Source organism: Prenolepis imparis, unplaced genomic scaffold, assembly GCF_030444845.1.
Source record: "Prenolepis imparis isolate NDT839.2.m4 unplaced genomic scaffold, iyPreImpa1.0 SCAF_14, whole genome shotgun sequence".
NCBI classification, from domain to species: domain Eukaryota; kingdom Metazoa; phylum Arthropoda; class Insecta; order Hymenoptera; family Formicidae; genus Prenolepis; species Prenolepis imparis.
This window is the reverse complement of record NW_028141172.1, coordinates 4599013-4623462: the sequence shown is the minus strand read 5'-3', so window position 1 is coordinate 4623462 and position 24450 is coordinate 4599013. Positions and strand designations below refer to the sequence as shown.

Here is a 24450-nt window from a genome sequence, read left to right as displayed (position 1 = left end):
ATGAAAATTATTATTACAAATTATTAAAATCTACAGAGAGATACAAGAGTTATTTAAGAAACATATACTTTTCAAATTTTAACTTTGAAGACAAATATCTCTGAAAAGAAGCGTTATAGAAAAAAAATGTATATTAACTTATGGGCTTATTTTTACCTATTCTACATGTCCACGAGAGATTGCCTACATTTTCCGAAACACCCTGTATACACATGTATATACACATGTATATACAAAATAATAAATAACACATTTAAGTATCTAACATATAAAATAATATATAAAATGTGATATACCTGGTATAATATGATTATCTGATAATAAGTTTCTGCTTTACAAAAATGACAACTAAGAGAATGTTTCTTGTCGCTAAGACTAAGTCGATAAAAATATTGAATTAAGTACAGAGTGATCAATCAAAGCGATAAAGGAATATCCCTGCAACCGCAATTACGCGAATATGACTTATTGTTAGTTAGTCTCAGATAACGTGTAGTTGGACATTATAATATGTAAAATATAATACTATTCCATAATTTGTAAATCGCGCGATTTTGTACAGAAGAATCTCAAATCACGATGACATAAAGAAAAAATAACGCAATCATTTTATATTTTCGGTTCAAATTTTCGCACTTAAATCACATCTGACAACAATGTTGAGAAATATTATGACACGAGCGACAAAACAGCGACTATATAATATCGCGATCGAGACAATAAGACAGAGCTTGTGTGACTTTGGTACGGGCGAGTTTGTGTATACGACCGATTTGATATTTCTAGACAAGGATGGCAGAACAACCCTCAGATATTGAAATGCGTGAGATGACAGAAATGATAAAACTACCCTCAGATAATCAAACTGGCGAGACAAAGATGGCAGAACAATCCTCAGATAGTGAAACTGATGAGACGACAAGACTTATAGAACGACCCTCAGATAATGAAATTGGTGAGACATCAAGAACGACAGAACCCTCAGATGATCAAATTTTTGGTGAGACAAAAAAACTTTTACAAAACCTAACAATTTTGACGCCGATTTATAGATAATTAAAATATACACTATTATTTCCTTTGTATTATCATTATTCAATGTATTGTTCCTGGATTAAAATTAATATTTGATGTAATTTTGTGAAAAAGCCACATTTTATGAATCTTGCGATCTGTTAAATTTAAATATTCTAACGTCATGTTCTATTACTCGTAGTCTATGATGGCACAAATTATATTATAACAGATTCTTTTAAGATAAAGATGTATATAAAATTAGAATGATTTTTAGAATATGACTTTTAAAACATAGATAAAAGAAATATAATTTAATTATTATCAAAATTAAAATTCTGACAACATGTAATTATTTCATTGTCATCTATTAAATAAATAATTATTATTTATAAACATTAATAATAATATATCAATTTTGATCTTTGCGTTCGTTCTGTGTTAAAAAAAAAACATCGTCTGTTAATTCGTTATGTATTGAAAGTTTTTATGTAGTCATATTAGTAAACATAAGTAATAGGTTCAAATCTCATCCATTACTTTTTCTCTTCCGATTGTCGTCATATGTATTAATGATTTTGCCGTATTTCAAATCTAAAATTACATAAATTGTAGAAAAATATCAACATGTAAAATTGGAAAACAATTGTTTAATAAATTGCAATATATTATAATTTGTACATAACATATCTTTATTACATATATATTATATATAAATTACTTTTATAAATTTATTAATCATATTTACAATTTATTGTGGCACATTATTTGTATAATATCTTTCTTTTGTCAATTTTTTGTATTTTTTATTTTTTAAACATTTTTTCCATTCGCCAGAGGAAATATTGGCAACGGCGCGCTTCCAATTTGCGATTAAATGTCTGTGTACAATTATGCGTCGGATGAATACAAATATCGTCTTTAGTCCGCATAGCATATATGAGGGCCTTTTATGGGTTTACTTGGCATCCAGTGATGAGACCGAAAAACAACTAAGATGTAAACTCGAATTGCCTGACGATGATGATATCCAAAAAGTGATTACAAATTGGATAATACACAGAAAGAAGAAAAGAAATGAGGTAAATAATTTTATTTTGATAGAATTACATCATCTCGATATATGTCAAAAATATAGCAAAAGGATTTGTACATAATTTATTGTTATAACAATATATTCCTATCCTTCAAATTTTCACAAACAATTTATCTCAGAACTGCGAATATTTAAAAGTTTTTATAGTAACATTTTGCTCAATTAAAAAATTAACCCTTTATTTCATGAAGAATAAATATTAAGACATTAAAATATTTCTATCATATTTTGCACAATATAAATAAGACATTTCCGCTTTAGAACCTATAAGAAGTTTTTTTTAATAAATAATTGCAAAAATATATATATATATATTTATATATTTATATAGAGAATTCTATAAAGATTTCAGTATAATAGATATCTACATATAAATAATCTATATATAAAAAAAAATATATATATACATATAAAAAGAATTTTAAGATATATATATAAAGAATTGTTATCTATATATAAGAAATTCTTTCTATAAAGAATCACGAAAATAGATTTTTATTTCGTTAAACCATTTCGTATACGATAATGTAAACTTGATTGTTACTAAATGGAAATTTTACCAAAATAAAATAATATTAAGCGTATTAATGATGATAACAAGAGTATACTTTTATGCAAAATAAATCAACAGCTTAAAGTTCCAATAATATTAATAATCGATTAATAAAATATGATATAAAGTTCTGTTTGCGTAGATAAAAACTGCTTATAAAGTAATTTATATCAAAGATAATAAGAATCTTTTATTTAAAAAAAAATATATTATGCAATCGCTTTACTTTTATTGTTCTTGGTTTTAGGAATTGCCCGATTATAATGACGAAAATAGTTGTTGGATTACAAATACTAAATTGGTAAATAGTATGACGCGATGTTTATTCAAAAACGAATTAAAAGTAGTAAATTTTTACAAAGATTATATCAATTTAAAAAATCGGATTAATGAATATCTGAAGAAAAAGACAGAGGGTTACATCCGTCAGTCCTTGGAATTAAACAATATCAATAAAAACATGGAAATTATTCTGTCGACCGTACTTTGCTTAAAAGACGACATAGTAAAACGGAATACTGCCGACAAAACGCATTCATTGAAAAAACCTAGAACCGGTAAACGTGTTTCTCTCTCACTTTTCTTCTCTGTTTCTCTCTGCCCCTCTCTCTCTCACACATTTAATTTTTTTTTTTATACATATATATAGTATTTAATGAAATTCTATTTAATCACATTTTTTTCAATTAAATGAGAAGATAATATATTTTGCAATATTTTGTTTTATAACTGACGTTCAATATTAAATTTTATAATTATAATCTTAGTCCAGTAACAATTTTAGAATCGTAAAATATTTTCGACCGTTGTTTACAAAATGAAATATATGTACAAACATATACATATGTGTCTAATTTTGATCGACTTATTTTATTCTCAAATTTCTAACATGTTATCAAAATATGTATAATTATACAAATGTCTTTTTATTTTTGGAGTCAGAGGAGCACTGTACACATTTTTAAAAATAATTGATATAATTTATATTTGATAGCAACAACCTGATTTTGCTAACAGTCAATTTTCATCTCTCTATGTTACTCTATAGATTCAACAAGTTTTTTTTTTTCTAGTCATATCTCCCGAACTACGTATGATTGTGACAGAGTTACCATTCGCGAACAAGAACTTGTCACTTTTCCTGTTATTTCCGGCTTTTCGGTATATTAGTACATGGTTACAGAGTGACAAAATGTCGGACTTGGTTGAACGATTGATGACCAAAGAGGGAATTGATGAGCTTCGTAGTGTGTTAGATGCCGAAGCGTCATCAACTGAATTTACAGAAAAAGAAAAGATGATATATCCAGATTTCTTTGAAGTGGAGTACAAACTCAATATCAATAAGTTATTGAACAAATTAGGCATTGAAAACTTATTGCAACCCGACCAGGCCACTCTATCTAATTTCACTGATCAAAATCTGCACTTCGGCGATGCCATTCATCACGCGCATATCAAGGTGACTTCAGAGAACGTCATTGCCGGTACAGTTAACATGTTCTTTACGAAAAAAAAAGGGTCCTTTAATCCATCCAAACACATTGATCACTCTGCATGTAAAATGAAGTTTCTTTGGCTGCTCTATTGCAAAGAGAGCCACACCATCCTTTTCATTGGCTCTGTCAATGAAAAAACACCATTGTCTCCAATCGTAAAGCACAAAAGTTTAATTGACAGAATTCGACAAATGTTCAATTAATTGAAACTGTAATACAAAAACTGCACAACAAAACTCTTCAATATAATATAGTTAATAAATTACGCTTTTTATATATATATATATATATATATATATATATAAATATGATATAAATTTATATATTATATAATATATATATTATATAATAAATTTATATCATATATATATATATATATATATAATTTATATTTTATTCTTCAAAATTCTCTCACATAATTTATTTCACTATATATCGTGTAAACGTATGTAATACAATTAATATTATTATTGAAAAATTCTCCTATGATATTTTTCATATGATAGCTGATGGAATATTTTGTAAGTGTGACTTTTGAAGAATAAATTAAATAGAAATTAGATAATAAGGTAGATTCCTAAAAGTTTATTATATATTGAAATTTATGTTCAAATCCATTATCATAATTTTATGTATTATTTTCGTACTACATAAATTTAAATGTCATTATACGGTTGCTGCACGATTTTGAGGTAGATAAATTCATGATATTTAAAACATTTTAGATATTCGTACTAGGTTTTTCTTACGAGTAAAAGCGACTTTAAAAAATTTAATTAATTATACTTATCATATAAATAACCTAGTGTATTAGATTTAAATTTGTATGTATGAAATATAGTTTTAATAGTAACACAAACTATTAATAAACAATTAATAGCTTTATATTATTAGGAATAATGGAATATTCAACATCAATCGCGAATATATATTGCTAATTATAAATTCAACTTTATATTTATATTTCATCGAATTTCCTATCTGTTATACATACTTTTCTTTATTTTATATTTTATTGTTATAGCATTAAATTAAATTTTCTAAAAGATATTTTTATTATATCCTCTTTATAAAGATATCTTTCTACTAAAAGGTAATTTGATTGAAAACAAAATTTTAGCTTTTATCCGACGTAAAAAATATTTTTTTACATACATTTTTTTCATATTGCCTTTATTGTATTTCAATAAATGAATAAATTATAAAGGTGTATATTTAATATGTATGCGCATATTTCAACAAAAATAAATAATTTTACATTTAACAAAGTCAATATAATGGTGTTGAAATCATTTTAAAATTAATCGCATTTGAGAAGATTCTTGTATATGAGAAGAAATAACGAAAACATCTCATATTTTTTGGTTAAACTTTTCGCGCTTAAATCACATCTGACAACAATGTTAAGCAATATTATGGCACAAGCGACAAAACAACGGCTATATAATATCGCGATCGAGAGAATAAGAAACTTGTCTATCCTTTGTACGGGCGAGTTTGTGTATACGACCGATTTGATATTTCTAGATAAGGATGGCAGAACAACACTCAGATAATCAAATTGGTGAGACGAAAAATCTTTTACGACCCCTAACAATTTTGACTATTTATTTAATATTTAATTATAATATTGATTTATTGTTCGTAAACAAAGAGTCTAACAATCCATTAAATTTAGTTATTGTAAAATCGTGCCCTTTTATTCATAATCAGTTATGGCAGGAATTATATTATAATTGAACCTTTCGCGTTTTTATAAGATGTATTTATAATAAAAATAATTTTTAGAGCGTGACGTTTACAACATATATATAAAAATATATACTTTAATTAATATTAGAATAAAAATTATGACAATATATAATTATTTCATATTAAGAATATTATTAATATAATATTAATATTATACTTGAATACTATTAAATATTATTAGGAAACATCGATAATAATAATCCATCAATTTTTAACTTTGCATTCGTTCTGTATTGAAAAAATTAAAAAAAACACCATCCATCTAGTATGTTGTGTATTGGAAGTTTTTATACAATTATGTTAGTAAACATAGGTAATAGATGCAAATATCATCCATCTCATTTTTCCATTCAATAGTCGTTATATTCGCATTAACGATTTTACCCTATTTCAAATCTGAAATTATACATGTGAGAGGAGAATAAAAACATATGCCCTTCAACATGCAAAACTATTGTCCACTAAATTTCAATACATTATACTTTGCACACAACATATTTTTTATTACTTATATTACATATATACATATATTATAAATTGCTTTCAATAATTTTAATTACAATTTATTGTTACTCATTATTTGTAATATTCCCCTTTTGCTAATCTTGAATTAATTTTTTTTTAACATCTTTTCTATTCCCCAGAGAAAATATTGACGGAATCGCGTTTCCGGTTTGCGATTAAATGTCTGTATACAATTATGCAGCGAAAGGAGAACAAAAATATCGTCTTTAGTCCGTATAGCATATATGAAGGACTTTTATTAGTTTACTTGGCATCCAGTGGTGACACCGAAAAACATTTAAGAGACAAACTCGAATTACCTGATCATGTTAATATCCAAAAAGATATTACAGACTGGATATCACACAGCAAAACGAAGAAAAGAATGGAGGTGAGAAATTTCGCGCAGTTGATAAAATTACATCATCGATATATGTCAAAAATGTGGGGAAAAAATTTGTATAGGTATTATTTACCGTGTTAACAATATATTCGGATCATCTAATTTTTCATAAACTATTTAGCTTAAAACTGCGAATTTTCAAGAGTTTCTGTAGAAACATTTTGCTTAATAAAATAATTGATCTTTTATTTCATAAAGGATAAATATTAAGATATTAAAAAATTTCTATCATATTTTAGCAAAATATAAATTACACATATTTGCTTTAAAATCTGATAAACAATTACGGAAATAGATTTCCATTTTTTCGAATAAAATACCGTAAAATCGATTGTTATTAAACTGTACCAAGATAAATATATTTAGCGTAGTAATAGTGATGATGAATATAAGAATAAACTTTTAAGCGAAATAAATCAAAAACTTAGGTTCCAATAATATTAATAATTAATTAATAAAATATAATATAAAGTTCTGCTTGCATAAAAGATAAAAACCTCTGGAAAAGTAATTTTTATTATGTATAGATAATAAAAATCTTTATTTCAAAGGAAAATATATATGCAAACAATCGCTTTATTTTTATGATTCTTGATTTCAGGATAAGAAGTTGCCCAATTATAATGACGAAAATAGTTGTTGGATTACAAGTACTAAATGTGTAAATAATATGACGCAATCTTTATTCAAAGACAAATTAGATGTAATAGGTTTTCACAGAACCTTTTTCCATTTTTATTTAAAAAAACGGATTAATAAATTGCTGAGAAAAAAAACAGAGGGTTACATCCGTAAGCCGGTGGAAATAAACAATATCAATGAAAAGATGGAAATTATTCTGTTGACCGTACTTTGCTTACAAGACGATACAGTTAAAGGGATTATCACTACCGACGAGATGCATTCATTGAAAAAACCTAGAACCGGTAAACATGTCTTTGCCTCACTTTTCCTCTCTCTGTCTCTCTCTGCCCTTCTCTCTCTCATTTAATTTTTTTTTTCATACATATTTACATAAGCTTTATTTATTCAAATCTTATTTGATTGAATTTTTTTCGATTAAATGAGAAGATACTAATATATTTCGCAATATTTTGTTTTGTGTAACTGACGTTCAATATTAAATTTTATAATTAAAAAAAATTTTAGTCTAATAATAATTTTCATACGTAAAATATTTTCGATCGCTGTGTACAAGATTAGACACATACATAAGTCTGTAGTATTCATCGACTTATTTTATTTTAAAATTTTAACATGTGACTAAAATTGCATAACTATAAAAATATCTTTCCCTTTTTGAGAGTAAAAAGAGCACTTCACACATTTTCAAAAATAGTTGATGTAAAATTAATATTCTGCAAACAAAAAAAAATAATCAAATTTTGTTACATTTATTTTCACCTTTGTTGCACTATAATTCCAAGTCTTTATTTTTCAGTTGTATATCCCAAACTAAAAACGATCGTGACAGAGTTACCATTTGTAGACAAGAATTTGTCGCTTTTCGTGTTATTTCCGGCTTGTCAATATATGGACTGTCATGAATGGCTAGAGTGTGGAAAAATGTCGGAATTAGTCGAAAGATTTCAAATAATTTCAACGACAAAAGAAGGAATCGATGATTTTCGTAGACTGTTAGATGGCCAACAGTCATCAGCCGAGAAGTTTAAAACAAAAGGAAGAATAATATATCCAAACATATTCGAACAGGAGAACGAATTCGAAATCGATAAGCTATTGAACGAATTAGGCATTCAAAATTTATTGGAACCCGACAAGGCCATTCTATCTAATTTCACTGATCAAAATTTGCATCTCGGCGATGCTATGCATCGCGCATATATCAAGGTGACACCAAAGATCGTCACTGCCGGTGCTATTAACATGTTCTTTACAAAAAAAGGAGGTTTATTTAATCCACCTGAAGACATCGATCACTCTGTAGGAACAAAGAAGTTCCTCTGGCTACTCTACTGCAAAGAGAGCCATACCATCCTTTTCATTGGCTCTATCAATGAAGAAAAACCGTTTCTTCCTCCAATCATAGAGCGCAGAGGTTTTTTTGACAGAATTCGACAAACGTTTGATTATTGAAATTGTAATAGCACAACAAAACTTCACAATATAATATATATTTAATAAATTACACTCTTTTATATATTTATATATATATATATATATATATATATATATATATATGTATGTATATAATCCATAATTTATATATATGTTACATTATATATATATATGTATTATTTATATTTTATTTTTCAAAATTCTCTCACATAAGATATTTCACTATATATCGTATAAAGATATATAAAATTCATATCATTATTGAGAAATTCTTCTATGAAATGTTACATATATGATAACTAGTAAAATATTTTGTAAGTGTAAATTTTGAAGAATAAATTAAACAGTAATTAAATAATAACCTAGTTTTCTAAAAAATGATTTATTAAATATTGAAGTTTATGTTCAAATACATTATATATAATTTTATGTATTATTTTATATTATATATTATATATTATTTTTGTGCTAAATAAATTTAGATGTCATCATACAATTGCTGCATGATTTTAAGATTGATAAACTGATGATATTCAAAGGTTTCAAATATTCGCACTAGGTATTTTTGACGAGTGAAAGCGACTTTAAGAAATTTATAATTTATTGTATTTATTATATAAATAACCTAGTTTGTAGATTTACATGTATGTATGGAATGTAGTTTTAATAGCAACAAATATTAATAAACAATTAATATTTTTATATTATTTTGAATAATGCAAATGTTCAACCTCAACCTCGAATATAAATATTGATTATTGCTAATTATAAATTCAACTTTATATTTACATTTTTTCAAATTTTCTATATGTTGTACATATTTTTCTTCGTTTTAATTTATTGTTATAACGTTATATTACTTTTTCTAGAAGATATTTTTATTATATCCTTTTTACAAAAAGTTTTTCTGCTAAAAGATAATTCCATTAAAAACAAAATTTTAGCTTTTATTTGACGTATAGAATATTTTTTACATACACTTTTCTTTCATATTGCTTTTATTGTATTTCGATACATGAATAAATTACAAAATGCGTATATTTAATATGTATGCGCATACTTAATAAATGTAAATAATTTATTAATCTAACAAATGTGTGTAAAACGATGTGTGTAATGGTGTTAAAATCAATTTAGAATATAATTGCAATTAAAAAGATTCTTTTATATAAGTAGACAATTCAGATATATTTTAAAATATTTAGAAATGATTCTCAAATCACGATGACATAAGAAAGAACGAAATCATTTCATATTTTCCGATCGAACTTTTCGCGCTTAAATCACATCTCACAACAATGTTAAGCAATATTATGACACGAGCGACAAAATAGCGGCTGTATAATATCGCGATCGAGGCAATAAGGTACAGAACTTGTGTGTTCTTCACACGGGCAAATTTGTGTGAGTATATGACCAATTTGATATTTCGAAACAAGGATGGCAGAACAACCTTCTGATATTGAAATAGATACGATGACAGAAATGATAGAACAACCCTCAGATAATCAAACTAGTGAGACAAAGATGGCAGAACAATCTTCAGATAATAAAATTGGTGAGGCGACAGGAATGATCGGACCACCCTCAGATGATCAAATTGGTGAGACAAAAAATCTTTTACAAAACCTAACAATTTTGACGCCGATTTATAGATAATTAAAATTTACACTACTATTTCCTTTGTATTATCATTATTCAATGTATTGTTCGTAGATTAAAATTTATACTTTGATGTAATTTTGTAAAAAATCCATATTTTGTGAATCTCTTGCGATTTAAATTCAAATATTCTAAAGTCATGTCCTATTACTCGTAGTCTATGATGGCACAAATTATATTATAACAGATTCTTTCAAGATTAAGATGTATTTAAAATTATAATGATTTTAAGAATATGACTTTTAAAACATAGATAAAAGAAATATAATTTAATTATTATCAAAATTAAAATTCTGACAACATGTAATTATTTCATTGTCATCTATTAAATAAATAATTATTATTTATAAACATTAATAATAATATATCAATTTTGATCTTTGCGTTCGTTCTGTGTTAAAAAAAAACATCGTCTGTTAATTTGTTATGTATTAAAAGTTTTTATGTAGTCATGTTAGTAAATATATGTAATAAATTCAAATCTTATCCATCACTTTTTCTCTTTCGATTCGTCATATGTATTAACGATTTTACCGTATATTTCAAATGCAAAATTACATGAATTGCAAAAAATATGCCCTCAACATGTAAAATTGCAAAACAGTCTAATGAATTTCAATATATTATAATTTGTACATAACATATTTTTATTACATATATATTATAAATTACTTTTATTAATTTATTAAATATACTTACAATTTATTGTGACACATTATTTGTAATATCTTTCTTTTGTCAATTTTGTATTTTTTATTTTTTAAACATCTTTTGGACGCAGTATCATCATATAGCTAATTAAAATATACACGCGGTGCAAATATGCCATTTTTATTATCATTTTTTAATTTATTGTTCATAAACTTTGTACATTTCGACGTAATTTAGTAATCATTGCAAAGTGAGTCTTGCAATTCGTTAAATTTGAATATTGTAAAGACGTGTCTGTTTAGTAATAAAATTTGTTATGGGATGAATTATCCTTTTCTAAAAAAGATATGTAAAGTCGATACTCGCATATATCGAAATGTATTGTTGTGGCTTTTCTGCGATGCTCACTGGCTGTCAAGATTCGTGTTGTCTGTTATATTCAGCATCGAGAGGCTATCATCGATGACAGCTTCTTGATACTATGAATATAACGCACAATGCGAATCGAAACAGTCAATCAGCATTGCGGAAAAAATGCAACAATACTTGCGAGAATCGACTTACAATTAACATGCTTTTTTTAGAAAGAAATGTTATAATATTTAAAATTCGATTAATATTTTTGACAATTTTGAGCTGATTTTTGTCAAAAAATATTAATCGCGGATAAGATATAGTGTATTATTTAAAACATGTTACTATTTTAATATTTTCAACATGTTATATACACCCCCATAGAGAAATGTTATAAAATACAATTTTTGACTCACCGATACGTAGAATAGCGGAGTTGTAGTACACAGCACATTGATCTGAAAACAAAATATTCAAATTATGTATATACATGTGTGTGTCGAATATTTCATAAACGATGCAGTTTAGCAAAAATGTTTTTGCATACCTCGCAGTTGCCCCGTTGTCGCCCGATGCCTCCCCGGGCCTCCTCCTCCTCTCTTGGTCCATGGTAGCACTCGCGAAAATACGAATAATTACGATTATTCGACACTTTACACGGCACTCCCGACACGACGCGTGAATCGCACTGTGTATCGCGATGCTATCTGTAACAAATAAAATACATACATATTAGAATAATCTTATTATTTTGCATTACAATATACACAATATAAATATAAATATGTAAGCTAGAATATTTAATTAGCAAATTTTCGCTTTATTAATATTTTTTGACAGAAATCAGCTGATTAAAGCGTTAATTTGATAATTAATTTTTTAAATAATAATATGTTATAAAAATTATATATACATAAAATAATAATATGTTTTAAATAATATGTTGTAATATTTTAAACTCAATTAATATTTAACAGTTATCAGCTGATTTCTGTCAAAAAATATTAATCGAGAATAAGATATTATAACATATTATTATTTTAATTTTTTAACATATTATTTTAAAATTGAATTAGCAAATTAACGCTTTAATCAGCTAATTTCTATGAAAAAATATTAATCAAGTTTAAACAAAGTTTAAACGAACTTTATATTATTAAAAAAAAAAATATTTATTTAAACATAAAATCGAAGAATGGCGCTTGTGTTGTTCTAGTATATTATAAAAGATCTTTTCTCGTTTAAGATATATTTAAAATAAGAATAATTTGTAGATTAATACTTTTAAAACATAAATGAAACAAGATGAAAAGAAAAATGCTTTAATTAGTGTCAGAATAAAAATGATGACAAATAGAATTATTTTATTGTTAATTTTATTAAACATTACTAATAATCATCAATAATCCATTGATTTTGAACTTTACGTTTGTTCAACATGTTGAAAAATAAAATAAAGGATCGTCTGTCGAATTTGTTATGTATTGTATAAAAGTTTTATGTAGCCATGTTAGTAAACATTGATAACAGAATACATGCAAATCTCATCCAACTCTTTTTCTCTATTAATTATAGTTATATGTATATTATTGATTTTTCATATTTTTAATCTAAATTTCTACATTTAAGTTGCAATAAAAAAAAACAAAATAATTATCCAATAAGTTTTAGTACATATTTTGCATGTAACATATTTTATATTACATATATTGTAAATTGCTATTATTAATTCAATAATTTTTTTTTTAATGACTTTTCTTCCAGAGGAGCATTCGCCAGAGGATATAATAACGGATGTGCGTTTCGAGTTCGCGCTCAAATGTCTGAAGACAGTTATGCATCTAAACAAGAATAAAAATATTGTCTTTAGTCCATATAGTATATATAAAGGACTTTTATTAGTTTGCTTGGCATCCAGTAATGACACCGAGTCACATTTAAGGTGCAAACTCGGATTACCTGATCAAATTCACCAAAATTATATTACAGAGTGGATAACGAGGACAAGAAAGGAGGTAAACAATTTTATTTTGATAGAATTAAATCATCGATATACGTGAAAGATATGGCAAAAGAATTTGTACATGATTTATCGTTGTAACAATATATTCGGATCCTCCAAATTTTCATAAACTATTTATCTCAGAACTACGAAAATTTAAGAGATTGTAGGAACATTTGCTCAATAAAATAATATTGAGACTCTTTATTTCATAAAGGATAAAGATAATAAAATATTAGAATATTGTAGTCTTATTGCACAATATAATTTAAACATTTACGCTTTAAAACACGATAAATTATTATGGAAATAGACTTCCTTTTTGTTAAATCATTTTGTATAAAATAACAAAATATTACTAAACGGAAATGTTACCATAAATAATTATTGGTAATTGCAGTGATGTAAACGAGAATATATTTTTAAGGAAAATAAACGAAAAACTTACAAATACAATGATGTACGTTATTAATCGAGAATTTAATAATGAGTTTTTAAATATATATAAAATTAGACACTAACTATATTCAATATTAAAATAATTAATATTAAAATACATAATTAATTAACTTAAATAAAAAAAAATATATATATATACATACACTTATATTGTATAATATTATAGATTATTATTATTGTAAAATATGAAATATAATATTAAGTTCTGCTTGCGTAAGATAAAAACCTCTTGTAAAATAATCTATATTATAAATAAGAAAAGATTTTATTTTTTTAAAGAAAATATATTATGCTATAACAATCGCTTTACTTTCACGTTATTGATTTCAGAAGAAGAAGTTGCCCAATTATATTGACGAAAATAGTTGTTGGATTGCAAATACTAAATGTGCATATAAGTATTTTACACATAATTTATTTAGAGACGAATTAGAAGTAGTAGATTTTCACCATGCTTATAACAATTTAAGAATTCAGATTAATAAATTGATGAGAGAAAAGACAATTAATTACATGCGTAAGCCTGTGGAATTAAACAATATCAACGAGAAAATGGAAATTATTTTGTCGACCGTACTTTCCTTAGGAGGCAACAGAGTTCAACGACATGATCCTACTTACAAACATGAGAAGAAACCTAAAACCAGTAAACTCTCTCTCTCTCTCTCTCGCTCGCTCGCTCTTTCTCTCTGTCTGTCTCTCTTTCTCTTTCTCTCGCTCTCATTTTGATTCTATTTTTTTCTTACATATTTATATGAATTTTATTTGATCAAATCCTATTTAATCATTGTTTTATCAATAATAAATAAATAAGAAGGTAAAATATTTCGTAATATATTTTTATATAACTGACGTTCAATATTAAATTTTATAACTATAATTATAAACTAATAATCTAATAACAATTGTATTATCACAATTTTGACTATTGTTTACAAAATTAGACACATGTCTCTGATTTTGATGAACTTATTTTATTTTCAAACCTCTCACATGTAACCGAGAAATATAACTATGCAAACATCTTTTCATTTTGAGAGTGAAAGGAGCACTATACGCATATGTATAAATAATTGATGTAAAATTAATATTTTGCAGTTGAGAGATAATCTGATTTCGTGTACATGTATTTTTACTTTTGTTGCTTGATTCAACAAGTTTTTTTTTTTTTCAGTCTTAGCTCACAACCTAGAGATGTTCGTATCAGAGTTACCTATCTCAGACAAGAACTTGTCGCTTTTCCTGCTTATTCCGGCTGTTAAACCTGTGAACTGTACTGAATGGATAATTGATGATAAAATATCGGAATTGATCGAAAGATTGACGACTAAAGAAGGAACCGATGAGCTTCGCAGAGTGTTAGATTATCATAAGTCATCAAGAACAAAGTTAAACCCATATAAAATGATGTACCCGAGTTGCTTCGAACTGGAAAATGAACTGGAGATTGATAAATTATTGCACGAATTAGGCATCCAAAATTTATTGGAACCCGACAAGGCCACTCTATCTAATTTCACTGATCAAAATCTGCACCTCGGCGGTGCCAAACATCGGGCCTACATCAAGGTGACGCAAGAGACCATCACTGCCAGCACAGTTAACATGTTCTTTACTAAAGAAAAAGGGTCCTTTAATTTAACCGAAGATATTAATTACTCTGCATGTACAAAGAAATTTCTTTGGCTGCTCTATTGCAAACAGAGCCATACTATCCATTTTATGGGCTCTATCAATGAAGAAAAACCGCTGTCTCCAAGCAAAGAGCGCAAAAAAAGTTTAGTTAGCAATGTTCGACAAATGTTTTCTTAATTGAAATTGTAATAGCACAACAAAAACTCCATAATATAACACATTTTTAATAAACTATACTCTTTTATATATATATGTGTACATTATATACATATATAAATATATATAAATGTATGTATTATTTATATTTTATTCTTCAAAATTCTCTCACATAAGTTATTTCACTATATATCGTATAAAGATAATATAATTAAATTATTAAATTATATAATTATTAAATATATATATATATATTTTTTATATTTTATTTTTTAAATTTCTCTCGCATAAGTTATTTCACTATATATCTGTAATAAGATAATATAATTAATATTATTATTTCGAATTACTCCTACAACATTTTTCATAAGATAGCTGATGAAATATATTGTAAGTGTAAATAAAGAATAAAGTAAATAGTACGTAATTAGATTATAGTTTATTAAAAATTTATTGGAGTATATGTTGGATTATATGTTCATATATATTGGATATGTTGAACATATGGAATATGTTCATATATATATTCATATATATTGGAGTATATGTTCAAATCATTTATATAATTTTTGTGCTAAATAAATTTTGAACTCATATGAATTCTTGATATTCAAATGTTTTAATTATTTAGAATAATTATTTTGACGAGTGAAAACGATATAAAGAAATTTGAAATTCATTGTGCTTATCATAAAAATGACCGTATTTAGATATAAATGCATGTATGGAATGTAGTTTTCATAGCAAAAATTTATTAATAAACAATTAATATAATCTCTATATTATAAAAATTAAAAAATGCAAATATTCAACATGAATTATGAATAAAAATATTAATTATAAATTCAAGTTTATATTTACATTGCTTCAAATTTCCTATGTGTTGTACATATCTTTTTTATTTTAATTTATTTATTTATTGTTATAGCGCTAAATTACATCTTCTAAAATGTATTTTTATTATATCTTTTTTACAAAAAATCTTAGTCTATGCTAAACTAGCTAAACATGCTAAAAATTATAGAATGTTCTTACTAATCTAATCAATCTTAACTTTTTCTCTTATACTGCCTTTATTGTGTTTAATTTATATTAAAAAATATAAAAAACGTATAATATGTATGCGCATATTTCATAAAAATAAATAATTTTTAAATTTAACAAAGTAGATATGATTGTGTTGGGATCAATTTGGTTGCAATGAAGATCTTTCATATGAGAAGATAATTTAAAAAAATTTTAAAATAGTAGAGAAATGACAAAGTCATTTCATATTTCCCGGTTCAACATTCCGTGACTAAATTACATCTGGCAACAATGATAATATTGTGACGCGAGCGCTAAACAGCGGTTGTATAATAACATGATCGAGAAAAATAGGCCTAGAACTTGTGTCTTCTTCGGACGAGCAATACGATTTTGTATTAATATATGACTGTTTTGATATTTCCAGACAAAGATGGCACAACGACACTCAACTGACCCAATTGGTGAGTCCAAAAATCTTTTGCAAAATCTGACTATTTTGACGTCGATTTATCAAGTAGATAATTAAAATAGACGCTAATAATTTCTTCGTACCATTTTTCTTGTGTATTGTTCGTAGATAAAATTTAAAATTTTAAGTAATTTAATTACCAATGCACAACGAATCTCGCGATTCATTAAATTTAAATATTGTACAGTTGTGTACTTTTATTGAAAATCTACTAATGGACAATTAACAAATCGTTTGAAATTAAGAATATAAAGATGTATTTAAAATAGGAATAATTCTTTAGTTTGATTTTTACAACATAAATAAAAACGAAACTATACTTCAATATTTGTCAGAATTAAAAATTATGGCATTATATAATTACTTTAGTGTCAATTTTTAAATATTACTAATAATCGATAATCCATCGATTTTTAATTTTGTGTTCGTTCTACATGATGAAAAACAAAATAAATACCATCGAGTTCGTTATGTGTTGGATGAAGTTTTTATGTAGCCGTGTTAGTAAACACAGGTAACAGTATACGTGCAAACAGATGTGTCTCATTTGCCTTCTTTTCTCTATCGACTGTTATATATGTATATTGATTTTAACCTATATTTCAAACCTAAAATTATACATTTGCAATAAAAAGAAATTTTAAACATGCAAAATAATTGTCCAATAAATTTTAATACATTATACATTGCATATAAAATATTTTATATTACATATATTGTAAATTGCTATTATTAATTTATTAATTTTAAATACAATTTATTATGATTCTTTATTCGTAATATTTATTTTTCGTCAATTTTACATGTTTCTTTTAATGTCTTTTTTTATTCGCCAGAGAAAATATTGACGGAAGCGCGTTTCCAGTTTGCGCTCAAATATCTGCATACAATTATACGTCAAAACGAGAATAAAAATGTTGTCTTTAGTCCATACAACATGTATGAGGGACTTTTAATGATTTACTTGGCATCCAGTGGTGACACAGAGTTATATTTAAAATACAAACTCGGATTGCCTGAAAGTATTTTTCAAGAAGATATTACAAACTGGATATTACGCAGCAAAATGGATAAAAAAGAGGAGGTAAATTATTTCGCTACATTTGATAAAATTACATCATTTCTATAAAATATGGCAAAAATATTTGTAATTGATTTATCCTTATATCAATATAATAATAATAATATTAATATTAATTTGTAATAATAATATTAATTTTATATTTAATATTAATAAACTTCTAACATATTTTAACACAATACAAATTAGACTTCCACATTAAAACATTATAAGAAATTATGGAAGTATATTTACATTTTCTTAAACCGTTTTGTATAAAATAACGTAAAATTAATTGTTACTAAACAAAAACACTTTACAGTAATGAATATTTAAGCGTGATAGCGGTAATGGAAACAAGAATATAGTTTTAAATAAAATAAATCAAAAGCTTATAAAGATTTTATGATGTTATCGATCGATATATAATGATGAGTTTTTAAATATATATAATTAGATAATTACTATATTCAATATAACTGATATTAAAATACATAATTAATTTAAATAAAACAATTTAGGCACACATTACAATATATTACATAATATAATAAATCCTATATTATATGTATATAATATGTAATATGTGTATCTATACAATGTATATCTAGAAATATATATATATATATATATATATATGTATATATATTTAATGTATAACATTATATGTATTATAATATTAAAATATGATATATGTTCTGCTTGCATAAATAAAAATTTTTTGTAAAATAATCTATATTACAAATAACAGAAGCCTTAATTTCAAAGAAAATATTATGCAAATGTTCGCGTTATTAATTTCAGGATGAGAAGTTGCCCGATTATAATACCGAAAATAGATGCTGGATTACAAATAACGCATATGCAAATGATACAGCGCAACGCTTATTCAAAAAGAAATTAGAAATAGTAGGTTTTCACAAAGACTGTGCCACTTTAAAGAATTGGATTAATGAATTGCTGAGAAAAAAGACACAGGGTTACATCCGTCAGCCCATGGAATTAAACGATGTATACAAAAAAATGGAAATGATTCTATTGGCCATACTTTGCTTCAAAGACGACATAGTTAAAGAAAATATCTCTACCGACGAGATGCATTCCTTGAAAGAACCTAGAACCGGTAAACATATTTCTCTCTTTCTTTCTCTCTCTCTCTCTCTCTCTCTCTCTCTCTCTCTCTCTCTCTCATTTTAATTTTATTTTTTTTTTTACATATTTATATAAACAGTATTTAATCAAATCCCATTTAATCACATTTTTTTCTTTTTAAATGAAAAGATAATATATTTTCCAATATTTTATTTTGTAAATAACGTCCAATATTAAATTTTATAATTATAATTTTAGTTCTAATAACGATTTTAATATCATAAAACATTTTCGATCGTTGTTTAGATTAAACACATACATACATATATTCCTCTGATTCTGAGCGACATAATTTATTTTCAAATTTCTAACATGTTACCGAAGTATAACTGTGCAAACATCTTTATATTTTGAGATTTAAAGCAGCACTATATGCATTTTTAAAAATAAATAATGCAAATAAAATATTTTGCAGACGACAATCTGATTTTACTTACATTTATTTTCACCTCTCTTTGGTGCTCTATAGTTTTAACAAATTTTCTTTTTTCAGTCGTATCTCCCAAACTGGAGATGATCGTGACAGAGTTACCATTCGTAAACAAGAACGTGTCATTTTTCATATTATTTCCGGCTGTTCGGAATAAAAGCAATGAATGGCTGGAAAAGGGAAAAATATTGGAATTGATCAAAAAATTGACAACCAGAGAAGGAATTAATGAGCTTCGTAAAGTGTTAGACGACCAAGAAGCAATCACAGAAAAGTTGAAAGGAGAAAGAATGATATACCCAAATTCCTTCGAATTGCAGAACGAATTTGAAATAAACAATTTAGGAAATCTCAATAATCTACCTAAATTCGCTGATCAGAATCTGCAGCTCGGCGGTTCCAAGCATTGCGCGTATATCAAGGTGAAATCAAACTACATCACTGCCAGCGCAGTTACGATGTTCTTTACAGAAAGACAAGGGAGGTTTAACCCAACCAAAAACTTCAATCATTCTAAATGCACAAAAAAGTTTATTTGGATGCTCTATTGCAGAGAGAGCCACACTATTCTTTTGGCTGGCATTAACAATGAATATAAACTGCCTTTACCAACCACAGAGTTTTCTGACAAATGTTCTGTTGATTGAATTGCAACAATATAATATATTTTTAATAAATTATGCTCTTTTATATATATATATAAATATATTATTTATCTTCTATCCTTCTAAATATTCTTGCACATGTTATATCACTATATGTTGTATAGAAATAAAATAATAAATTATAATAATATAAATTACATCATTATTTTGAGTTTTTTTTATGACATTTTTCATAACTGATGGAATATCTTGTAAGTAAATGAATTTTGAAAAATAAAATAAATAGTAAAAATAAATTAGATAATAATTTTGTTTCCTAAAAATTTATTGTATATTGAAATTTATGTTCAAATACATTATATAATTTTTGTGCTAAATAAATTTAAATGTTATTATATGGATGCTGCACAATTTGAAGATAGATAAGTTGATGATATTCAAATGTTTAACACATTCGCACTAGATATTTTTGACGAGAGTGTAAAAGCGATTTTAGAAAATTTATAATTCATTGTTCTTACCGTATAAATAACCCAGTTTGTAGATTTAAATGTATGCATGGAATGTATGAGTTTTAATAGCAACAACTATTAATAAACAATTAATATTTTTATATTATTATGAATAGTGCAAACGTTCAACATCAATCTCGAATATAAATGTTGATTATTGCTAATTATAAATTCAACTTTATATTTACATTTTTTCAAATTTTCTATGTGTTGTACATATTTTTCTTTATTTTAATTTATTGTTACAACGCTAAATTACTTTTTCTAGAAGATATTTTTATTATATCCTTTTTATAAAGAGTTTTTTCTGCTAAAAAGATGATTTCACCAAAATAAAATTTTATTTGACATATAGAATATTTTTTACATACACCCTTCTTTCATATTGCTTTTATTGTATTTCGATACATGAATAAATTACAAAATGCGTATATTTAATATGTATGCGCATACTTAATAAATGTAAAGTTATTAATCTAACAAAGTCGATGTGATGGTGTTAAAATCAATTTGGAATATAATCGCAATTAAAAAGATTCTTTTATATAAGTAGACAATTCAGATATATTTTAAAATATTTAGAAATGATTCTCAAATCACGATGACATAAGGAAGAAATAACGAAATCATTTCATATTTTCCGATCAAACTTTTCGCGCTTAAATCACATCTCACAACAATGTTAAGCAATGTTATGACACGAGCGACAAAATAGCGGCTGTATAATATCACGATCGAGGCAATAAGGTACAGAACTTGTGTGTTCTTCACACGGGCAAATTTGTGTGAGTATATGACCGATTTGATATTTCGAAACAAGGATGGCAGAACAACCCTCAGATATTGAAATAGATGCGATGACAGAAATGATAGAACAACCCTCAGATAATCAAACTAGTGAGACAAAGATGGCAGAACAATCCTCAGATAATGAAATTGGTGAGGCGACAGGAATGATCGGACCACCCTCAGATGATCAAATTGGTGAGACAAAAAATCTTTTACAAAACCTAACAATTTTGACGCCGATTTATAGATAATTAAAATTTACACTACTATTTCCTTTGTATTATCATTATTCAATGTATTGTTCGTAGATTAAAATTTATACTTTGATGTAATTTTGTATAAAATCCATATTTTGTGAATCTTGCGATTTAAATTCAAATATTCTAAAGTCATGTCCTATTACTCGTAGTCTATGATGGCACAAATTATATTATAACAGATTCTTTCTCGTTTAAAATGTATTTAAAATAAGAATGAATTTTAGAGTAAGACTTTTAAAACATAGATGAAAAAAGAATGCTTTAATTATTGTCAGAATTAAAGTTATGACAATTATAATTATATTACTGTTAATTATTAATTATTACTAATAATCATTGCATCAATTATCCATCGATTTTAAACTTTTCGTTCGTTTAACATATTGATAAACAAAATAAAAGACCGTCTGTCGAGTTCATCATGTGTTGTGAATATTATGAAAATTTTATGTAGCCATGTTAGTAAACATAGATAACTGTATACGTGTAAATCTCATCCACCTTTTTCTTACAATTGTCGTTTTATATATATATATATATTATTGATTTTATCGTATTTCAAATCTAAAATTATACACGCAAATTGCAATAAAAAAATATGCTCTTAATGTGCAAATTAATTGTACAATCAATTTCATATTACATTGTACTTTGTACATAACTCTTTTTATTACGTATATTGTAAATTGCTTTTATTAATTTATTAACAATGTATTCTGATTTATTATTTTGTAATATCTACATATCTTTTGTTAATTTTGCATGTTTTTTGTTAAACATTTTTTTAATTTGCCAGAGAAAATATTGACGGAGGCGCGTTTTCAGTTCGCGCTCAAAAGTCTGGAGGCAGTAATGCGACTAAAGAAGAATAAAAATATTGTCTTTAGTCCGCACAGTATATATGAGGGACTTTTATTAGTTTACTTGGCATCCAGTGATGACACCGAGTTACATTTAAGACGCAAACTCGGATTGCCTGACCATATTCCCCTAGAAAATATTAAAAACTGGATATCAAACAACATAATCGAGAAAAGAAAGGAGAAGAACAAATATGCCGCATTGGATGAAACTACATTATTGGTACATGTATGTCAAAGATTTCACTAAAAAATTCTGTACATAATTTATAATAATATACTCGCATCCTCAAAATTTTTATAAACTATATAATTCGTAACTGCGGATCTTTAAAAATTATTGTATTGAAATGTTTTTCTTAGACAAATAATTGAATCTTTATTTCATGAAGAATAAATATTAAGATATTTCTATCATATTTTAGCACAATATAAATTAGATATTTCCGTTTTAAAAGCTAACAAAAAATTACGAAAATAGATTTTCTTTATGTGTGTGTTAAAGCACTTTATATAGAATAACGTAAAAGCAAATGTTATTAAGCGGACACTTTAGAATAATAAATAATTATTAAACATCGTAATAGCGGTAATGAAATTAATAATATATATACTTTTAAGCGAAATAAACCAAAAGTTCAAATAATAGTTCCAATAATGTTACATGAGTTATTAACTGTATTTATGATAAAATCAGATAATCACTATATTCAATATAAATGATATTAAAATGAATAATTAACTTAAGTAAAACAATTTGATCATATTACAATATTACATAAGATAATAAATGTTGTACTATGTAATATAAAATATATTATATATAATATATGTATATATATATTATAATATAAACAATGTAAATTTTTTTGAGATTTATTATAATTTTAAAATATGATATTAAGTTCTGTTTGCGTAAATTAAAACCTCTTATAATCTATTATAGATAATAAAAGCCTTTTTTATTTTGAAAGAAAATATACATACAAGCAATCGGTTTACTTTCATGTTATCAGTTTCAGCATAAGTTTATACCCGATTATAATCACGAAAATTTATGTTGGATTACAAATACTAAATGTGTAAATAATTCGACACAATATTTATTGCATGACGAATTAGAAGTAATGGATTTTTATCACAACTCTGGCAATTTAAAGAATCGGATTAATGAATTGTTGAAAAATAAAACAAAGGATTACATCCCTACGTCTGTGAAATTAAACAATATCAACGAAAATATGGAAATTATTTTGTCGAACATACTTTGCTTAAAATGCGACACAGTTCAAAACATCCCTACCGATGAAAACGAGATGTATTCACCCAAAGAAGCTAGAACCGGTAAACATGTCTCTCTCTCTCTCTCTCTCTCTCTCTCTCTCTCTCTCTCTCTCTCTCTCTCTCTCTCTCTCTCTCTCTCTCTCTCTCTCTCTCTCATTTTAATTTTATTTTTTTCTTACAT

At 25.7% G+C, this 24450-nt stretch overlaps 3 protein-coding genes across 3 annotated transcripts; all 3 read left to right on the top strand.

Annotated features, from left to right (window-relative positions):
• Positions 1-792: 792 nt before the first annotated feature.
• On the top strand, positions 793-4365 carry LOC145945565 (serine protease inhibitor 88Ea-like). Its single transcript, XM_083054628.1, has 4 exons — positions 793-1000; positions 1852-2096; positions 2911-3220; positions 3737-4365. The coding sequence occupies exons 1-4, from the start codon at positions 793-795 to the stop codon at positions 4363-4365; spliced, it is 1392 nt and encodes a 463-aa protein (XP_082910754.1).
• A 2249-nt stretch (positions 4366-6614) lies between these two features.
• On the top strand, positions 6615-8918 carry LOC145945564 (serine protease inhibitor 88Ea-like). Its single transcript, XM_083054627.1, has 3 exons — positions 6615-6809; positions 7423-7747; positions 8263-8918. The coding sequence occupies exons 1-3, from the start codon at positions 6615-6617 to the stop codon at positions 8916-8918; spliced, it is 1176 nt and encodes a 391-aa protein (XP_082910753.1).
• Positions 8919-17263: 8345 nt separating this feature from the next.
• LOC145945476 (serine protease inhibitor 88Ea-like) lies at positions 17264-20632 on the top strand. Its single transcript, XM_083054520.1, has 4 exons — positions 17264-17309; positions 18154-18401; positions 19182-19500; positions 20023-20632. The coding sequence occupies exons 1-4, from the start codon at positions 17279-17281 to the stop codon at positions 20604-20606; spliced, it is 1182 nt and encodes a 393-aa protein (XP_082910646.1). The 5' UTR covers positions 17264-17278; the 3' UTR covers positions 20607-20632.
• The last annotated feature ends 3818 nt before the right edge of the window (positions 20633-24450 follow it).

Coding starts and splice junctions, on each gene's coding strand:
- LOC145945565 (XM_083054628.1), top strand. CDS start 793: ATGGCAGAACAACCCTCAGATATTGAAATGCGTGAGATGACAGAAATG. Junction 1,001..1,851: donor CTCAGATGATCAAATTTTTG/GTGAGACAAAAA, acceptor TCCATTCGCCAG/AGGAAATATTGGCAACGGCG. Junction 2,097..2,910: donor GAAAGAAGAAAAGAAATGAG/GTAAATAATTTT, acceptor TCTTGGTTTTAG/GAATTGCCCGATTATAATGA.
- LOC145945564 (XM_083054627.1), top strand. CDS start 6,615: ATGCAGCGAAAGGAGAACAAAAATATCGTCTTTAGTCCGTATAGCATA. Junction 6,810..7,422: donor AAACGAAGAAAAGAATGGAG/GTGAGAAATTTC, acceptor TCTTGATTTCAG/GATAAGAAGTTGCCCAATTA. Junction 7,748..8,262: donor ATTGAAAAAACCTAGAACCG/GTAAACATGTCT, acceptor TTTATTTTTCAG/TTGTATATCCCAAACTAAAA.
- LOC145945476 (XM_083054520.1), top strand. CDS start 17,279: ATGGCACAACGACACTCAACTGACCCAATTG. Junction 17,310..18,153: donor ACACTCAACTGACCCAATTG/GTGAGTCCAAAA, acceptor TTTATTCGCCAG/AGAAAATATTGACGGAAGCG. Junction 19,501..20,022: donor CTTGAAAGAACCTAGAACCG/GTAAACATATTT, acceptor TTCTTTTTTCAG/TCGTATCTCCCAAACTGGAG.